Source organism: Eumetopias jubatus, unplaced genomic scaffold (assembly GCF_037043125.1).
Source record: "Eumetopias jubatus isolate StellerSeaLion01/CBP00866 unplaced genomic scaffold, mEumJub1_p1.0 scaffold_2, whole genome shotgun sequence".
NCBI lineage: Eukaryota > Metazoa > Chordata > Mammalia > Carnivora > Otariidae > Eumetopias > Eumetopias jubatus.
Window position 1 is genome coordinate 75,730,784 of NW_028274808.1, and position 17,085 is coordinate 75,747,868.

The 17,085-nt window shown below is 45.0% G+C and overlaps 1 protein-coding gene across 2 annotated transcripts in view; it reads left to right on the plus strand.

Moving 5' to 3' along the window:
• GATB (glutamyl-tRNA amidotransferase subunit B) overlaps window positions 1–17,085 on the plus strand; it is a 94,027-nt gene that overhangs the window by 40,371 nt on the left and 36,571 nt on the right. For both annotated transcript variants that reach the window (XM_028125296.2, XM_028125297.2), the window contains exons 4-9: window positions 305–503; window positions 936–1,058; window positions 10,651–10,764; window positions 12,931–13,015; window positions 13,714–13,758; window positions 15,862–16,051. In XM_028125296.2, the coding sequence (XP_027981097.1) occupies window positions 305–503; window positions 936–1,058; window positions 10,651–10,764; window positions 12,931–13,015; window positions 13,714–13,758; window positions 15,862–16,051 (756 nt within the window). The remainder of the gene's footprint in view (window positions 1–304; window positions 504–935; window positions 1,059–10,650; window positions 10,765–12,930; window positions 13,016–13,713; window positions 13,759–15,861; window positions 16,052–17,085) is intronic.

A 17,085-nucleotide genomic window follows, 5' to 3' on the forward strand; every position in this document is an offset into this window, starting at 1 on the left:
GATTATTGTTATTCCCCCAAATGGCACTTTGGTAGGGATGACAGGATTCGTGGTGTTTATTGCATCCTTATTGGGGGTTGGGGGAGGTGCAGGGAAGATAAGGGAGGGGGTGGGAGAAGCCAGAAGAGGCCAGGCTAAATTATGGCTATAGTGCATAAACTAATTTTTTTCTCCTTTTCCTTTTGTCTTGTGTTGTGTTTTTAAGTAAGCCTATAGTTTTGTGACAGAAAAAGAAATCGTAAACTGGATTCCAGCTTCTGTTTACGGCCTAGTGACTGTGTAACGCAATGCATGTTGTGTGCAGGCAGGCTACCAAATTACCCAGCAAAGACTCCCGATTGCTGTGAATGGCTGCTTAGCGTACAGTGTCTCAGTGGGGAAGAAGCCGAGTCAGGTGAGCACCAGGACCGTGAGGATCAAGCAGATCCAGCTGGAGCAAGACAGTGGCAAAAGCCTCCATGATGAGCCGCGGTCTCAGACGCTCATCGATTTGAACAGGGCAGGTAGGCCTGGGGATTGTCTCTTACCTTTCTTTCCGGCCACCTCTCTTCCCCTCTAGGGTTCTCCCAAGCCATTTGAGGAAACAGGCCCAAGAGTTTGACAGAGCCAGATCAAATACCCGCGTTGGTATTGGCCCAGCTCACTAGCGAGCACAGCCTGCCCCGTGATCCCCATCGGGCTTGCTAACAGCCCGCCCATAAAGTGTGACGAACGTAGCCGCCTAGTCACAGACCCAACAGCTTGAGATCTCGGGCAGACGTTGAAAGAACCAAAGTTAAAAATCAAAATGTGAGGGGGAGCAGAAATAATTCAAAGGCTAGAACCCATGTAGAGACCCCATCAGTGATGCAGATTCTTCCTGAGACCTCAGCCGAATTTATCTGTGGGTCCGATTGGAGAGCTGCAGTGAGGCTGACTCTGCCTGTCTTTGGTAGGAGTTGGCCTTCTGGAAGTGGTGCTGGAGCCCGACATGTCCTGTGGAGAAGAGGCAGCGTCAGCCGTCAGGGAGCTGCAGCTGATACTTCAAGCCCTGGGGACCAGCCAGGCAAATATGGCAGGTAGAAGCCGCAGAGGCTGTGTCCCTCACTCATCCTTTACCTTCTCTTTCGGCCTCCCACATCTTTTCTCGCTGGACTTTTGTTCTCTGCATCAGCTACCCTGGGGTTGTTTACAGGGTTTTGTCAGCCTTTAGGCCTGTGGGGTTTTTTTTCCTCAGAGTTTTCCTTGGATTCTTTAATGAACCCCCAGTCAAAACTAAACACACTAACAACAGTGCAGAGGCACTGAGCCCAGGAAGTTGACATTAGGAGTTGTTAAAAAAATTCAGCTGCGGGGCGCCTGGGTGGCTCAGTCATTAAGCGTCTGCCTTCGGCTCAGTTCATGATCTCAGGGTCCTGGGATCGAGCCCCACATCGGGCTCCCTGCTCAGCGGGAAGCCTGCTTCTCCCTCTCCTTCTCCCGCTGCTTCTGTTCCCTCTCTCTCTGTGTCTCTCTCTGTCCAATAAAAAAAAAAAAAAAAATTCAGCTGAGTAAATTTGAAGATCAGACTGGCTTTATTTAAAGATTCATGAATCAGGCAGCATCCCATCTAGCAAATAGAAAGGAGCTCTAAGGAGCTGGACAAAATGGTAGGCTTTTATAGAGAGAAGGGGGTGGTAGAGGACGTTTTCTGGCAGAGAGTGGATTGTTCCAGGCAAGGTCACCTTTCTTTGGAAGGAGGGTGGGGGTCTGTCATGCAGATTACCTCACTAGTGTTGATCAGGAACTTCCAGGTCGACTGGATAAAGGCCACCCTCCTGGGAGAGGCTGAAATTGCAGTGAAGGTTTGGTTTGCTGACGTGGGGGCAAGTCACTCTGCTTTGGGCCTGTTGTATATTTGTTTCTTTTTTTTCTTTATTTCTTTCTTTTTTTTTTTAAACAGTCAAAGGACTAGATGTTTTCTTCTGGCGTCTTATATCCAAATGTTGTTTTGCACCAAAATGAGGATCAATAAAATAATGTGCTTGAACGGTTTCATCTTTCTCAGAAGACACTTTATTTAATAGCTCTGAGTTTCTGTGTAGGTAGCACTTAGTTGCTACTTGACTGTTTTTCTTCAGGTCTCTTTCTTATTTTGTAGAATTTTCATCCAGCTACAGCTGAAGGCAAGGTTATGATTTCACAAAACTTTAACTTTGAGATAATATCTTCAGTTCGTTAGAAATGTAGTAGGAAATCAAACAAAAGAAACACTTGTGCCATTGAGACCAAGCAAACTATGCATTTTAAGTGTTTGCAAATTGGATATAAAGAATACAGGTTTTGGTCAAACTCAATGTCTTAACGGCTCACTCTTATGGCCCCTTCCTAGCACTCCATTGCCCACCCTAAAGTCCCTGAAAGCTGGCCTCTCCCATGATTACCCCATGTTTTCTGTTCCCAAGGGCTTTTCTTTTTTTTTAAGATTTTGTTTATTTTTTTTGTTTATTTGACAGAGAGCAGGAAAGTGAGAGAAAGCAAAGCAGGGGGAGCAGCAGAGGGAGAGGGAGAAGCAGATTCCCCGCTGAGTAGGGAGCCCGATTCGGGACTCAGTCCCAAGGCCCCGGGATCATGAGCTGAGCCGAAGGTAGATGCTTAACCGACTAAGCCACCCAGGTGCCCCACGAGGGGCTTTTAAAAAAAAACTCTTGCCACTCACAGAGCATTCCTTGAGTTGAGAAAGGCAGGAGTGGAGAAAAGATACAGATTCTGCATATGGCAATTATTAATTCATAGCTCAGTACAGTGGTGTATTAGAATACTCCAGAGAAACAGAACCAATAGAATGTGTGTATATGTGTGTGTGTATGTTTATGTATGTATGTATGTTTAAAGAGATTTATTCCAAGGAATTGGCTGATGTGATCGTGGAGGCTGAGAATCCCCATGATCTGTAGTGAGGAGGCTGCAGGAGGGCAAGCTCCAGGAGAGCCGAGAGTATAGTTCCAGCCCAAGTCTGAAGGCCTGAGAACCAGGAGAGCCAGTGGTGCAATCCAGTCTGAGCCTGAATCCAAAGGCAGGAGAAGACCAGTGTCCTAGTTAAACGACAGGCAGGCAGAGAGAACAAATCCCCCCCTACCCCACTCTTGCTTTTGTTCTGTTCAGGACTTCAGCAGACTGAATGAGGCCCGCCCACAATGACAGAGGCAGTCTGCTTCCCTCAGTCTGCCTATTCAAATGTTCATTTCATCCAGAAGTACCCCTACAGACACACCCAGAGTACTGTTTAACCAAATATCTGGGCACCTTATAACCCTGTCAAGTTGACCCATAAAATTAACCATCGCAAAGTGGTCACAGTGGATGCCAGTAAATACCATTGAGGATGATGATTCATCTCCCTGTTGGTTTATAAGCCTGTTTACCAACCTTTTTATGTCACACAATATACTTGTGTGTTACAAAAGGACTTCTGAAATTGTAATGCCACATCTGTCACATAGGACATGTTACAAGCCACCAATTGCAACGTCAAAGCCGTGGTACAAGTTGAACTTGGAGACAGAACTTGCCTATTTGCTATCTTCTTTAAGCTAAAGACTGGAAGAACACAGCCGCACATTATGAGTGGCATAGAAGTTGGCTGCCTCCAAGTTTGTTCTATAGAAGTGCAGCTGTGTTGTGGAGTAAGAGAACTCCTCCTGTCAGATTTATGGCTCGTGGTGCTTTTTTACCCAAGAACATAAGTCAAATATGGGCAGGCTGGATGGTTACCCATTTATGCACTAAGTGTTGGTTCCCTATTGCTTTATTTTTTTTTAAAGATTTATTTATTTGAGAGAGCGAGAATGAGAGTGAGAGAGAGAGAGAGTACATGAGAGGCGGGAGGGTTAGAGGGAGAAGCAGGCTCCTCGCTGAGCAGGGAGCCCAATGCGGGACTCGATCCTGGGACTCCAGGATCATGACCTGAGCCGAAGGCAGTCGCTTAACCAAGTTCCCTGCTGCTTTAAAGAAAGTTTTTATTCTTCCATTCTCTCTCCAAATACCCGTGACTCCTAGCAAACCTATGGAATAATAAACAGGCCACCTGTTAGCTGAGAAATCGTCCCATCTGGGGCCTTGCCAAGAGATAAACCGTAACGGCAGGAACTCATCAGCCAGTGACCGCTGAAAGGATTCATTAAATCTCATTTGTTGTGACACTTTTTTGTTGCTTTTAAATACCACTCCCAACAGCTTCACCCCTAGCACAGCAGCAGAGTGGCTGGGGTGTTGCTAAAGTACTGTGGGGAGGGAAGGTCTCCCTGGAGGCTGCAGGGGTCCAGCTTTTTGTGCTCTTAGCATTTTAGCAGCCCCAACCGCTTGCCTCATGCTTCTGCCCCACCACCATAGGACCACCCTGCAGCATTGGAGACTGTAGCCTGAGAACTGAGGACGGTCCTAGGACCAGTGGACGCCCCCCCTCCCCGCCCCAGGGTGCTTTTGGAATAAAGTTTAAATTGCTCTGGCCTGTGATTGAGTGAGTTCCTGATAGTTTTGCTAATGAGCATGGATCAGTTCAGCCTGGCCTCCAGAAGTCTCTTCCTGGTCAGTGGACATACGCCACTGTTGAGATCCTCAGAGCCGTCTGTTGAGTTGAATATGTACTGAAGTAGACATTCTAAATGTTTCAGTGATGATGTCTGCCACTTGGAACACTTAGCATGTGCTCATCAGTTCACTAAGCATTTTTTTTTTTTTTTAAGATTTATTTATTTGAGAGAGAGAGGTAGGGGAGGGGCAGAAGGAGAGGGAGACGAGCAGATTCCCTGTAGAGCAGGGAGCCCGACACTGGGCTGGATCCCAGGACCCTGAGATCATGACCTGAGCTGAAGTCAGATGCTTAACCAACTGAGCCACCCAGGCACCCCTCACTAGGCATTTTTAAAAAATTATTTATCCTCTCGTTTAAACTTTACAGCATTCTTGGGAGATAGGTGGTATTATGCCTGTTGTACAGGTGAAGAAGCTGAGATTTAGAGAGATTGGCTTGTTTCTCCAAGGCTTACAAGAAGTGACTGAGCTAGGATTTGAGCCCAGGTGCCCTTTCTGTAAGCTCTGCGTCGCACTGTTTCTAGTGGCAGCCACGACAGTGTCACAGCCTCCACAGATGACAGTTTCGGGTAGAAGGATGGCAGAGTGTGGGTGCTGAGGACACTGAGGTCGCAGAACTGGGTTGGGACCCTGTCCCACCTCTTCTAGCTCTAAGAACCTGGGCAAGGGATTTTGATTTCTCTGAGCTTCACTTCCCACATTTATATGCTGCGTCCCCAAATAACCATATATGGAAGGGGAAAGGAAGAAAAAGAAGAGGAAAGGAAATCATCCAAGTTGTCAGATAGAGTTGGGACATCTGGGTGTGGTGTCACTGGGTTCTGAGACAGGGAAGACTGGGAGAGGAATGGCTTTGTGCGAGAAAATCTGGAATTCCATTTTGGAGATGTGAAGTTTGAAATGCCTAAAGGATGTCTAAAAGTGGCTTTGTCTAAAGCTATATTGTAGGGAATGAATGTGATAAAGTATATAAAACTTATCACAGGCCCTGACAAGTAGCCTGTACTCAGTAAATGTTTGGTGCTTTTATTAGCAATAATAAATAGTACTACTTTTACAGAACCTCTACTCATTTTGGATAAATAAGCTTTGTGAAATACGTTCAATAAAATGTGTGTGTGTGTGTGTGTGTGTGTGTGAGAACTTGTTATTTAAGTCCTGGAGAGCATCCAGTGATCAGAATGAGATAGCTTAACAGACCTCTCTAAATCCTCAGGCCCCTGCTGTTTACAGAAACAGTTTTCTGTCCTGATGTTATATTTCTGATGTGTGAATGTGTTTTAGAAAAAAAAATATGTAACTGCACCATATCACTGTGCTCAGTGGTATCGTTTTTTAGTTTTGCTGTTACAAATCTCTGCTTCTGGAGGGTAGAAATTGAGCTTGATAACATTCTGGTGATGTGTGAATGAAGGCCCTCCCTCAGTGTTGTAGAATGCATTGAAGTAAACCTGACTGGTAAGGCTTTTGTGCACTTGAGGCAATTTAACTTAATTTGTTTAAAAGGTATTTTGTCTTCACTGGATAGAATGTCTTTTGTTAATGTTTGATACTGTATTTGAATCCAGGCTAGTGGACTCTCTTTCAACACTGCAGGATACTAAATGATTCCTCTCAGACATTTATGTAGTATGTATGGCCTTCTCTGAGAGAGACTGAAATTCATGCTTTTATTCCTTATCCAAGTTAAAATTCTAAATCGTGAAAGATGGTTTCATTTTTAAAGGCAGGTGAGGTCCAATTCAGGGTTCCCTGAGTTCAAAAAAAAAATTGTTTTCCAAGAATTGAGATTTGGTTGAGCAGAGCTCAGCATACTTTGGAAGTTTTCCTTCGAGCTAAATGGGCCTTTCACATGATTCCAGCTGTAGATTAATCCTATTCAGACAGAACTTTAAAACTTATCAGGAACCTTTTGTGAGACAGTAACCAATCTGCTTACTCATTGCTCAGGAAAATACCAGAGTTTTGGCTTGTTCAACAAGGTATTAATTTATTGGACAGTTACTCTGTGCCAAACCCAGCTCTAGATTCTGAATATAGCAGTGAAAAAGACATTATTATTCCTGCTACTTAGAGCTTATATCCATGAGGGAGACAAATACATTAATAAATTAAATCATTATAGTGGTACGTGCTCTAAGGAAATAAATAGGATGCCGTGATAAAGATTAGTGTTGGAGAGTGAGGGCCAGTCAGAGGAGGTGACGTTTATTTGAGACCTGAAGAATGACTTCAGGCTCCAGCCAGCATAGAAGTAGGGGTGAGCATTCCAGGGAACAGCTAAGGCGAAGTCTCTAAGATGAGGAAAAGGTTAGAATATACTCTGAGGTAACATAGGTAACAGAAGGCCACTGGAGGGAAAGCATAACAGGCAGGGGGTTATGGCATCAAGTAAGACTGAAAAATGTAGGCAAAGGATAGATTACCAATAACGGTAAGAAGTTTGAATTTTATCCCAAGTGCAGTGGGAAGTCACTGAAGGGCTTTCAAGCAAGGGAATGACACAGTCTGATTAATGTTTTAGAAAACCACTCTGGGGCTGCTCCGTGGAAAGTGGATTTCAGATGAGTAAGAGTAGAAGCAAAGAGATCAGCTAAGAAGCTTTTGCAGTGGTCCAGGTGAAAGATGATGCTGTTGTGGACAGGGCGGTGTCAGTAAAGATGGAGAGATCAAGCTGAGTAGATTCAAGGTGGATTTTAGAAATAACAGGATTTGCTAACAGGCTGGTGTGGAAATCAAGGGGCAGGAAGAAATCAAGGATGTCTTCAAAGAAGCGTGAGGAGCTGGGTGGTGCTGTGGACTGAAACTGGGAAGATGAAGACAAGAATGGCTTTGTGGTGGGGAAATTGGGATGTAGTTCTGGAAAGTGAAATGGCTGTGAGACCTCCAAGTGGAGGTGTCAAGTAGACATTGGGGGTAAGTGTGGAGCTCAGAGTAGAGGTCTGGGCAGAAGAGAGAAACTGAGGCGTTATCAGCACATTGCTCGTTTTTAAAGCCACATACCGCTACAGAGAGAGCACAAGAAGAGGGTACTGAAATGGATGGGAAAGCAAACACCAGCAAACGAAATGGAAGTAGAGTGTCCAGGGAGGTAGGAGGGAGACCAAGAACACAGAAGGTCACAGCACCTGGGAGAGGAAGATAGTTGAAGAAGGAAGGATTAGTTGGTATGTTGCACACTGCTCGGGGTGTCCAGGAAGGTGAAGACAGAACAAGTCCTGTGTCCATTGCATTTGGCAGCCGGGAGGTCACTGGTGACTTTGAGGAGGCATTTTCAGAGAGGCGGGGATGGAAGCCCAGCTGAAGCAGGAGGTGAGAGAGTAGAGGCAAGCTGTGCTGCACGCAAACAGGACGTGTTTGAGAGGGTTTGCTGGGAAGTAGCTTCGTAACTGATGGAGGGAGAGTGGGGTTCAAGGGACGAGGGTGTGGGGTTTTGGTTTGATTTTTGTTTTTCATGAGAGATGCCTTTGTATATGCCTCTGCCGGAAGTACTGCAGAGAAAGCGAGCTTAGTGACGGATGTGGGAGAGAGGAGGTAGCTGAAAGAATGACGCTCTTGGCCGGGAAGGTGGGTGAGGGTTTGAAATCTGGGTGCAGCCCTCCAAAGCCTTCCATTCTGGTCTTAAAGATAAGATTCATTCAAAATAGACTGTAGTCGTGTGCTAAATTCTGTGGTATTGACTGTGTCCATCCTCATAGTTCAGAGGAGCCACCAGTGGAGATGGGCTTAGTGATTAAGAGCTTCTAGGAGGGGAAGGTGGTAACACTAAAGTGGGACCCCGAAGGATGAGCAAAGGCCGCAGAAGGGACCGTAATACTGATGATGAGGACATGCAGGAGCCAGCGGACTGGCCAAGGACTTGTATGTAGAAAGCTCCCCCAATTGGAGGAAACCTTTCTCACGGAATGAGTTAGGGGGAAATTGTGGGTCATGTCAGTCAGGAGTGGATGAGGGCTCCTCAGTACCGGGCAGAGGAGACGAGATGGCCCGGTAGGAGTGGCCCTGCACTTGAGCAAGCAAAGAGAATGACGGAATCATTGTACCTGCTACCTTCTAGCAGGATGGAAGTCACAGCCCACGTGCTGGCTAGCTGGACAAGGGGGCGTTGCTGTACTAAAAGTCAGGATGCAGTTCTGTAACCTCGTCTGCAGTTCCACGTCCTCCAGTGAGGGTGGTGGCTGTGGACGTAGAGAGGAAGGGACAGGTATGAGGGGTACCGGAAGAGAACCGACAGGATTGAGTTGTCAGTTTGGATATAGAGGGAAAAGAAAACAGAGACAGGGAAAATGACTTCAAGTTTCCTGGGCTAAGAACCTAACGATGTCAGGAATAGTTGGGACTTCCTGGATTCAAGGAAGCACAAATTGTCCGAACCGTTGAGACGTCCGTGCTAGAGACATAGAGTACTTTCTGAGCTGCAGGCACCTTTGCCCTGACGGCCAGCATGGGCGGCGGTCGGGGCCACAGAGTGGGGGAGCTTATCCTTTGTTCTGAGGGAGCAAGTGGAGACAGTAGGGCAGTGGGCGGCCGGCAGTTCTCAAGCTTGGAGGAGGCCAAGCCCCACAGCTCAGCATTTGGATGGGGAGCAGCAGAGACCAGGACCATGGAGTTTCTTGGCATGGAATTTATTTACCCTATTTCATTACTTTAAGAGGCTTTTGCTGTGGAATCTTGGAAAATTAATTTTTATTCAGCCCATCAGAATCTTCAGATTTGGCAGGTTCTTTTTAAATGTAAAAACCCGCCTCGGAAAACAAAAGTCCAGGATTTCGTCTTGTCATTCTGTTCTGTTTTAGACATTGTAAATGAAATTAGAGAACGGAGAACTTGAGCTTTACTTTGTAGGGTGTAAAATGTGATTGTTTTAAGGATTTTGCATCTCTCTCCAGAGCCTCTTAGTCCTCTCCACAAGCCACCTGCCTCCTTAGGGGTTACTGTTCCTAATCTGAAGGGGGTTTCTGGGTCAGAGAATGTCCTCCCAGGATGGGGGCGGCCCCCTCTGTGTTCTTGCACAGATTCACCCCTTCATAACAGCACTGTCTGCTGTGGCAAATCCTTACAGCAATCAGGAAGGATTCAGAGTCCTTTTGTGGAAAGAAGAGATTATTATAGTACCCAGAGGAAGGAGGAGGGGACAAACCCGGCTTCTGGCTCTTGCCCTTGAGTTAGAAATTCTCAAGGACTCTCATGGATCTCCTAGAATCCCAGTTGGAAAGCCACATTCCATTTGAAAGCTGTGCAGGGTTATCAGATGATCATTTCTTTTTCTTTTTCTTTCTAATTTTTTTAAAAAGATTTTATTTATTTGTTAGAGCACAAGCAGGGGGAGCGGCAGGCAGAGGGAGAAGCAGGCTCCCCGCTCAGCAAGGAGCCCGATGCGGGACTCGATTCCAGGACCCCAGATCATGACCTGAGCCGAAGGCAGGCGCTTAACCGACTGAGCCACCCAGGCATCTCTCAGATCATCATTTCTGCTGCCTTCCCCCCAACCCAGCTCTGACACTGTATAAAAACTCAGGATAAAACTGCAAAGTAATTCTCCATTTTAACAGTGTTGTTTTTCTTATTTGGCACAAAAGAAATTAGATTTCCCCAGCTGGTATATACAGAATTTCTCCTCTCTCCCTCATGTGCACAAGTGCACACAAATATGTACACACACATATATTCACACCGCAGATGCCTTAGGACTGTAATTCTCATAAGTGGACAGAGTACCAGCCATGTGCTTCAGGACCAGCCATACCTTCTCAAAGGTTAGGTTGCTGTAACTGGCTAAACAGCAAATGGAATTCGATATTGCTTGCCTAGAGACTTAAAAAGACTATGTTGTGGGGCACCTGGGTGGCTCAGTCGTTAGGTGTCTGCCTTCGGCTCGGGTCATGATCCCAGGGTCCTGGGATTGAGCCTCTGGTAGGGTTCCCTGCTTGGCGGGAAGCCTGCTTCTCCCTCTCCCGCTCGCCCTGCTTGTGTTCCCTCTCTTGCTGTGGCTCTCTCTCTGTCAAATAAATAAATAAAAAATCTTAAAAAAAAAAAAAAAAAAAAGACAATGTTGCCTCAAAGAATTTCTAAAGAATTGTCTTTTTTCTCTCCTTCCAGAGGGCCAGTTGAGAGTGGATGCCAATATATCTGTGCACCATCCTGGAGAGCCTCTGGGTGTTCGAACTGAAGTGAAGAATCTCAACAGTGCCAGGTTCTTGGCCAAAGCAATAGGTGAATGTCAGCTTACATTTAATGTTCTTCTTTGTATCAGTTACCTATTGCTTTGTAACGAGCCACCCCAAACTTTAGTGGCTTATATGATAACCATTTCAGCTTTTGCAGTTCTAAGGATTAGATCCTGCCTCAGCTCATCCATGTGCAAGATGACCTCACTCACACATTGAGGCCTTGGTGCTGGGGGTCTGCTAGACTTCTCTTTCCACGTCATCTTTCCTCATTTGCTTGCCTAGCCTGGGCCTTCTTGTTTGGCAACGGGCCCTTCCAGGGGGGTGAAGGCAGAGACCTCAAGGCTTCTTGAGTCCCAAGCTCTAGAACTCATACAGTGTCTCTCCCAACACATTCGATTCAAAGCAGTTGCAAGGGGAGGAGAAATAGACTCCACCTCTTTATGGGAGGATCTGCAATATGCTATAGTTCGATTTTTCCATTTACCACATTCTTTCTGACCGGCATGAACTTAATAAAGTCATGTTTATTCATTGTAGATTGGCCATAGTTTGACTTAATTGGTCATTATGTTTTTCTGCTTTTTACTATTTCTACTAATAGAATCCATGGGCCTATGTAATTGAGTTTGGGTCTTATTGGAGTACATGCTGTGGGTATTTATGTGTTGACAGATATATAATAATTAAAGTAGAACAGTTGAGCAAGATAAACATCCAGGCAGTCCCATAGAGGTTGCTGACTGTGAAGACATCTCAGAAGACTAAATATATTCTTTAAAATCAAAAGTATCTAGAGAGGAAGAGAGAATGTAGGGAAAGGATAGTTTCAAGTGCATCCCTTCAAGGATGCACAGAGCACAAGACAGCTGAATGCTTTGGTGTGTGTTTAGTAGAGTCCTGGGTCTTGTTGAGAAAAGTACTAGAAACAATACAGAAAAGATTCTCTAGTCTTGTATAAACCTTATCGTGAACCTGCAATGATCAGCCTCAATGAAGATGCTCTGAGTCTACAGATTTTCAGGAAAAGGGCATTAAAATGGTCAAGGGGATAACTTATGTAAGGGAAAGGGTAAGGGAAGGTTTCCATGTGTAGATGAACCGAAGAGGGCGGATTCTTCTCTCTCTAAAAGGAGATACAGTTCATGTCTCTGAAGCCATGAAAGGTTTGGGTCAGGGATACGCTTACAGCCCAGTTTTGTGAAGGGGAAGCTTAGAACAAATGGAAGAAAGTTCAGCTTCACCCTGTGGGTAGTAAGTGTTCAGGAATTCATTATTCCAAGAGGTGGTGATGGTAACCTAAAAAAACAAGCAGCAAGATTTTAAGTAGATTTATTCTTGATGATTTATGAAGGAGACCCCCGAGACAGAATTCTGCCTGTGTCCTGACGCAGACCCGAAGAACCACAGATTTACTGTGATGGGCTTAATTCTCCAAGCCCGTGATTTTTCCATCCCATTTTTCTCCCTACATCATGCCTGGTAGTCCTCATCTGATTTCAGTCAGAGAGAGCACCGGAGTTGGGGAGACAGGGAGCAAAAACTGACGCATTTTACTGTTACTGCTGCTTCTCAGCTCAGATAAAAGAGTTTGGTTTGGATGAGGGAAGGTAGTACATACTAGGATGGGGAGTTAAGGGGGAGGCTAAAGCTGCTTTCAGAAAGAAGCTTAACAATGATGGCTGATTTGCTTACCACAGTCTGCCTTGTTTGGTGGTGAGGGAGCATGGCATAAAGCAGAGGCTCTTAATCATTTGGGGTCATAGATCCCTATGAAAATCCTGGACCCTCTCTCCAAAAAATCTACAAATGCACACACCCTCATTCTGTGTATAATTTCAGGAGGTACCAGAACCCCGTGAAGTTTGTCCTTGGATCCCTGGATAAGAACTTGTGATAGGCAGCCATCCTGGATCTGGAGTTAGTTGGCCTAGATACTAGTCCTAGCCCTTCTTCTGCCAAGAGCTGTAAACTGGACTGGGTCACTGTGAACCTGAGCTTTCTCTGAAAGTGAGGGAGCAGAGCTTCCTAAAAGGCCCTTGCCGGCATCATTGTCCTATGAGAGCAACGAGAAGAGAATAACATATGAAGGAAGAATTATTATAAACAACTGTCTTGATTATTTTTGACTTAAATATTGAGGAAGATTTCTAATTATTGCTTGATTGGATGAAAGGAATCAAAATATACTAAATTACTATGTTTCTCTTAGACTTTGAAATTAAGAGACAAATCCACGAACTTGAGAATGGACGTAAAATTCTGAATGAAACGCGCTCATTTGACGACAAGCTGGGGTGAGTTTGCATTGACCAGCATCTTGCACACAGCTGGATGAGTCTGCGGTTCTGGGCTCACCACAGACCAGCCGTGTGACCTTGTAGAAGGTACTTAGCTTGTCTGCACTAATGCTTTCCTCACTAGCAGAGTTAGGAAAATACTGTACACTACAGGGATATAATATCCTGGAGGACTGGTAAGAGGTTGAAACTGAACCATACTTGGTCGTAAGTGCTGAGTCTGGCCCTTCAGTTGCTTCCAGCTTACCCACTTTGTGGCAAGGATTTTCATGTCCTTAAATTCTATCGGACTTAAGCTCTACCAATTCAAACTAGAGGTAAAGAAAGCTTAGGGGGGGTTATAGAGGTACCCCTTTTTGTTTGTTTTGATAACTTTGACTCTAATATTCTGACTCTGAATTTTGAGGATTTTGTGCTTTTAGCAGAAGACTGAAAGAAGCTCGGAAGACTAGAGTTTGAGCTGGTTAGAAGCTGGAAACGTTGAAGCAATTTCTTCTCTTTTTTTAAAAAATTATTCTAAGTATTTCTCTTTCATTAATATTTTTTCATGTAGTTATGTAAGTGTCTCTCAAAGAAGGTCAAAGAGCCTGAATGTGCCTGTGTCCCTTATTGGTAGGGGAAACTCCCCTTTGCACGGAGGCTGGGCAGTGCTGCATGCCATGTTGGTTTAATGTTTTCCTATTTAACTGTCGTAGGTGCACCATGCCGATGAGAGACAAAGAAGGAAAACAAGACTACAGGTGATTATTCCTCTTGTCAAAAATACCATCATGTGTTTGGGGTTAGGGGCAAATTTCAAATCCACTTGCAGAGTAACATAAGGACCTGGATAGCTTTTAGGAACCACTTTCTGTTTATATTGTTGCATGATGAAAAACCTAGGCTTCCTATTTTATATATATATACTGAAAGAAAGAATGTTTTCTTGGTTTGGTAGCCTCAGAGTGTCTTATTTAATGGGATTCAACTGTTGGAAGCCACTGTTGACTCACCCCTGTGTGGGAGTTCTTATAATTGAGCTAAGAGGGTGGCAGTTGAGGATGGGGCCTAGGATGTTCTTATTCTTATATTCAGTTACAAATTCAGTAACACACTGAAGATCCTTGAGAAGAAAGGAAAAAAGAAATGCATATGTTAATGGCATTTTCCCTTCACAACTCGAGTGATGTTATTTAATTGATTAAAATTAAACAAGTTGGACTTAATATGAGATCCAGAAATAAAGCAAATAATAAGAATAGGCTTAAGGTAAATTGAACCTTTTGTCTTTCTCCCCATTGAGTTTTGCAGATTGTAAAGGTTGAAGTTGTAAGCAACAAAGTTGTTGGTTCCTTTGCAAAGCTCAACTCTTGCTGTCAATGAGGAACCGATGTAGCATTGTGATGTGGGAAAGAAGCTCATAAACCCTTAGTGGGAACCTCCTCTGAAGGGCCCCTCTCATGTGTGTCAAAGTCAAGATTGTTTTCATCACTGTGAGCTTCTGGGTTCAATCTAGTCTTCCCAAGAACTTCTTTGTTCTCCAGTGTCACCCCCTACTCTGTTCATGCTTCTTTCTTACTCAGCCTGGAGTTTGGCTGTTAGGTCAACCAGTGGCTTTGGCTCAAGCCTTCAGGTTAATAGGCAGGATTCAGGAACCCTCCCTTTGGTGTCCTCCTGCCCTCACAAGTCAGACTGATTCACAGCACAGATTTGGCATGGAGGTAATGGGTTGCATGCACGTCTGATCTGTCACCTTGGCACCCCATTTGTTGTGTGTTATCCTGCTTCTGCATAAGCCCTTTGACAAGTAGAAGTGGACAGAAAATGTTAGATGCTGGAATGGAGTAGAGGGAAAGGTGTGATATGTGGTGGTGCTGCAGAGAGTTCCCACGTACTCCTTGGTATATACCATATACCCTGCCTCACCACCACGGCTCCCGTAATAACATCCTGCACTGCTGTGTGATTCGCATTTATTACCCAGGAAATGTTGAAAACTCTGACTAAACGCACGTACCACAAACATGCCACAAAGAGTGTGGTACATTTGTTACAAATTAAGACTTGATTATTAACTAAAGTCCATAGTTTACATTAGGGTTCACTCTTTATGTTGTACATTCTGTGGATTTTGACCGAACAGTGATGTGACACCTACCGTTAGAGTGTCACGGGGAATAGCATCACTGTCCTAAAAATCTCCTGTGGTCCACTTACTCATCCTTCCTTCCCTGCTTCTACATTTTTTTACGCAAAATCTATTTATTTCTTCCACTTCTCAAGAAAGAAAGTTTTCTTTTTCTTTGACTTTTCATTTATTTCACAAATACTGCTAAAAATAATGAGAATTTTTAAATGGGGAAAAGTCATTTTTCTCCCTAATAAGTAAAGGGTTCTCATTTGGTCCTGTTTTCCCCCAGCCTCTGTCTTTGTGAAGATATGCTTTATCCACAATTATAAATCGCAGTGTAGTACCAACCCTGTGTTGTGCCTTTTTCATTCATCATGGTTTATAAGCATGGAGAGGGGCAGGTCTTCGGGGACATTAGGAAATATCTGGATTTTTATTTTATTTACTTATTTGACAGAGCAAGCAAGCATGAGCAGGGGGAGGGGCAGAAGGAGAGGGACAAGCAGACTCCCTGCTGAGCAGGGAGCCCAACATGGGGCTCAGTCCCAGGACCGTGAGATCATGATCTGAGCCAGTCAGATGCTTAACTGACTGAGCCACCCAGGCGCCCCAGAAAATATTTGGAATTGTAACATGACATCTAAACACAAAACTTGCGTATCGATAATAGGGGTTTTCTTTCCTATTAAGCCAAATACTTCCAAGTCAGACCCCATTTCCTCTCCCTGCCTAGGTTTATGCCCGAACCCAACCTGCCTCCGCTCCTGCTCTATGACACCGCGTCTCTGCCTCCTGGTGCAGACCCACAGCAAGTGATCAACATTGACTGGATTCGGGAGCGGCTCCCTGAGCTGCCCGGTAAGACCCGGGAGAAGCTCATTCAACAGTATGGGATGCTGCCAGAACACAGCTTCACCTTACTGGTAGGTATTGACCAGAGGCTCAGATAAGCCCAGCTCAGCGGTTTGGGTGATGCTGTGCGGTGAGCTCTGAGTAGCGCAGGCAGATTGCTTCAGTTGTACAGTAGATGCTTCTGAGAAGAACAAGGCACGATAACCTTTGCTCACTACCCTTTTTGGTGAATAAGCCTCATGAAACCAGAAGGTGAAGCAGCATCTCATGTCAGTCATCTCTTCTGTGCAGAAATGAACAGCTGCTCACAGCAGCCGTGGAGGCTCCTTGAAGACCGTCCAGTTGTTATGGATGAATGTTTTCCCATGTGCCTGCAGGACAAAAGAAAATCAATGTGTAGGGTTTCTGGATGTCCAGCAATATTGAACCATGACAGGGTCTGGCAGGAAGTTCGGCTCTCAAAAGCCAGCGAGCTATTTCTCCAACTGTAGAAGAAAAACATTTATTCCGCACGAAATGTTGAAAACTCTTACTGGAAGTATTGGTCCTTTGAGGCTTGAGCATGCATCTTAAGGGGCCATTAGAGAATCTGACACCACTGAGACCTGCTTAGGGATTTTCCCTTCTTTTCAGAGCTACTCGCCGGCTTTGCCGTTTGTCGGGGCAACATTAAAGGGATGCGGCACCGGTGAGGGAAGGGTTTTGTCACCGTTGTCTTCAGCTTGTCTATGAGGGAGGAAGTAGAAAGCTTTGCTACTGCGTGTTTCGGGGACTGGGTATATGCCACACTGACCTTCTGGAGCAGCGGAGTCTGTGCAAACTCTGGATTTCTGCATTTTAATTGACCAGTAGTAAGTAGGGTGTTAGAATGTTCATATGTATATACTTCAGTGATAGCAGCCCCGCCGTTTCTGGTACAAGGTAGGCAGGTGAATGTTTGTTGAATGAATGATTCTCTCTTTATGAATCAGCTAATGTGAAAACTCTCCAGGGAGTCTCACATGAGAACTCCTCTTTTCCTACCAGGGACGACTGGGCAGGCCCTGATAGGTTTTCATACTTTAGGCAGGGGTGACCACCACCCACTGCGTCCTGTGGGCTGCAT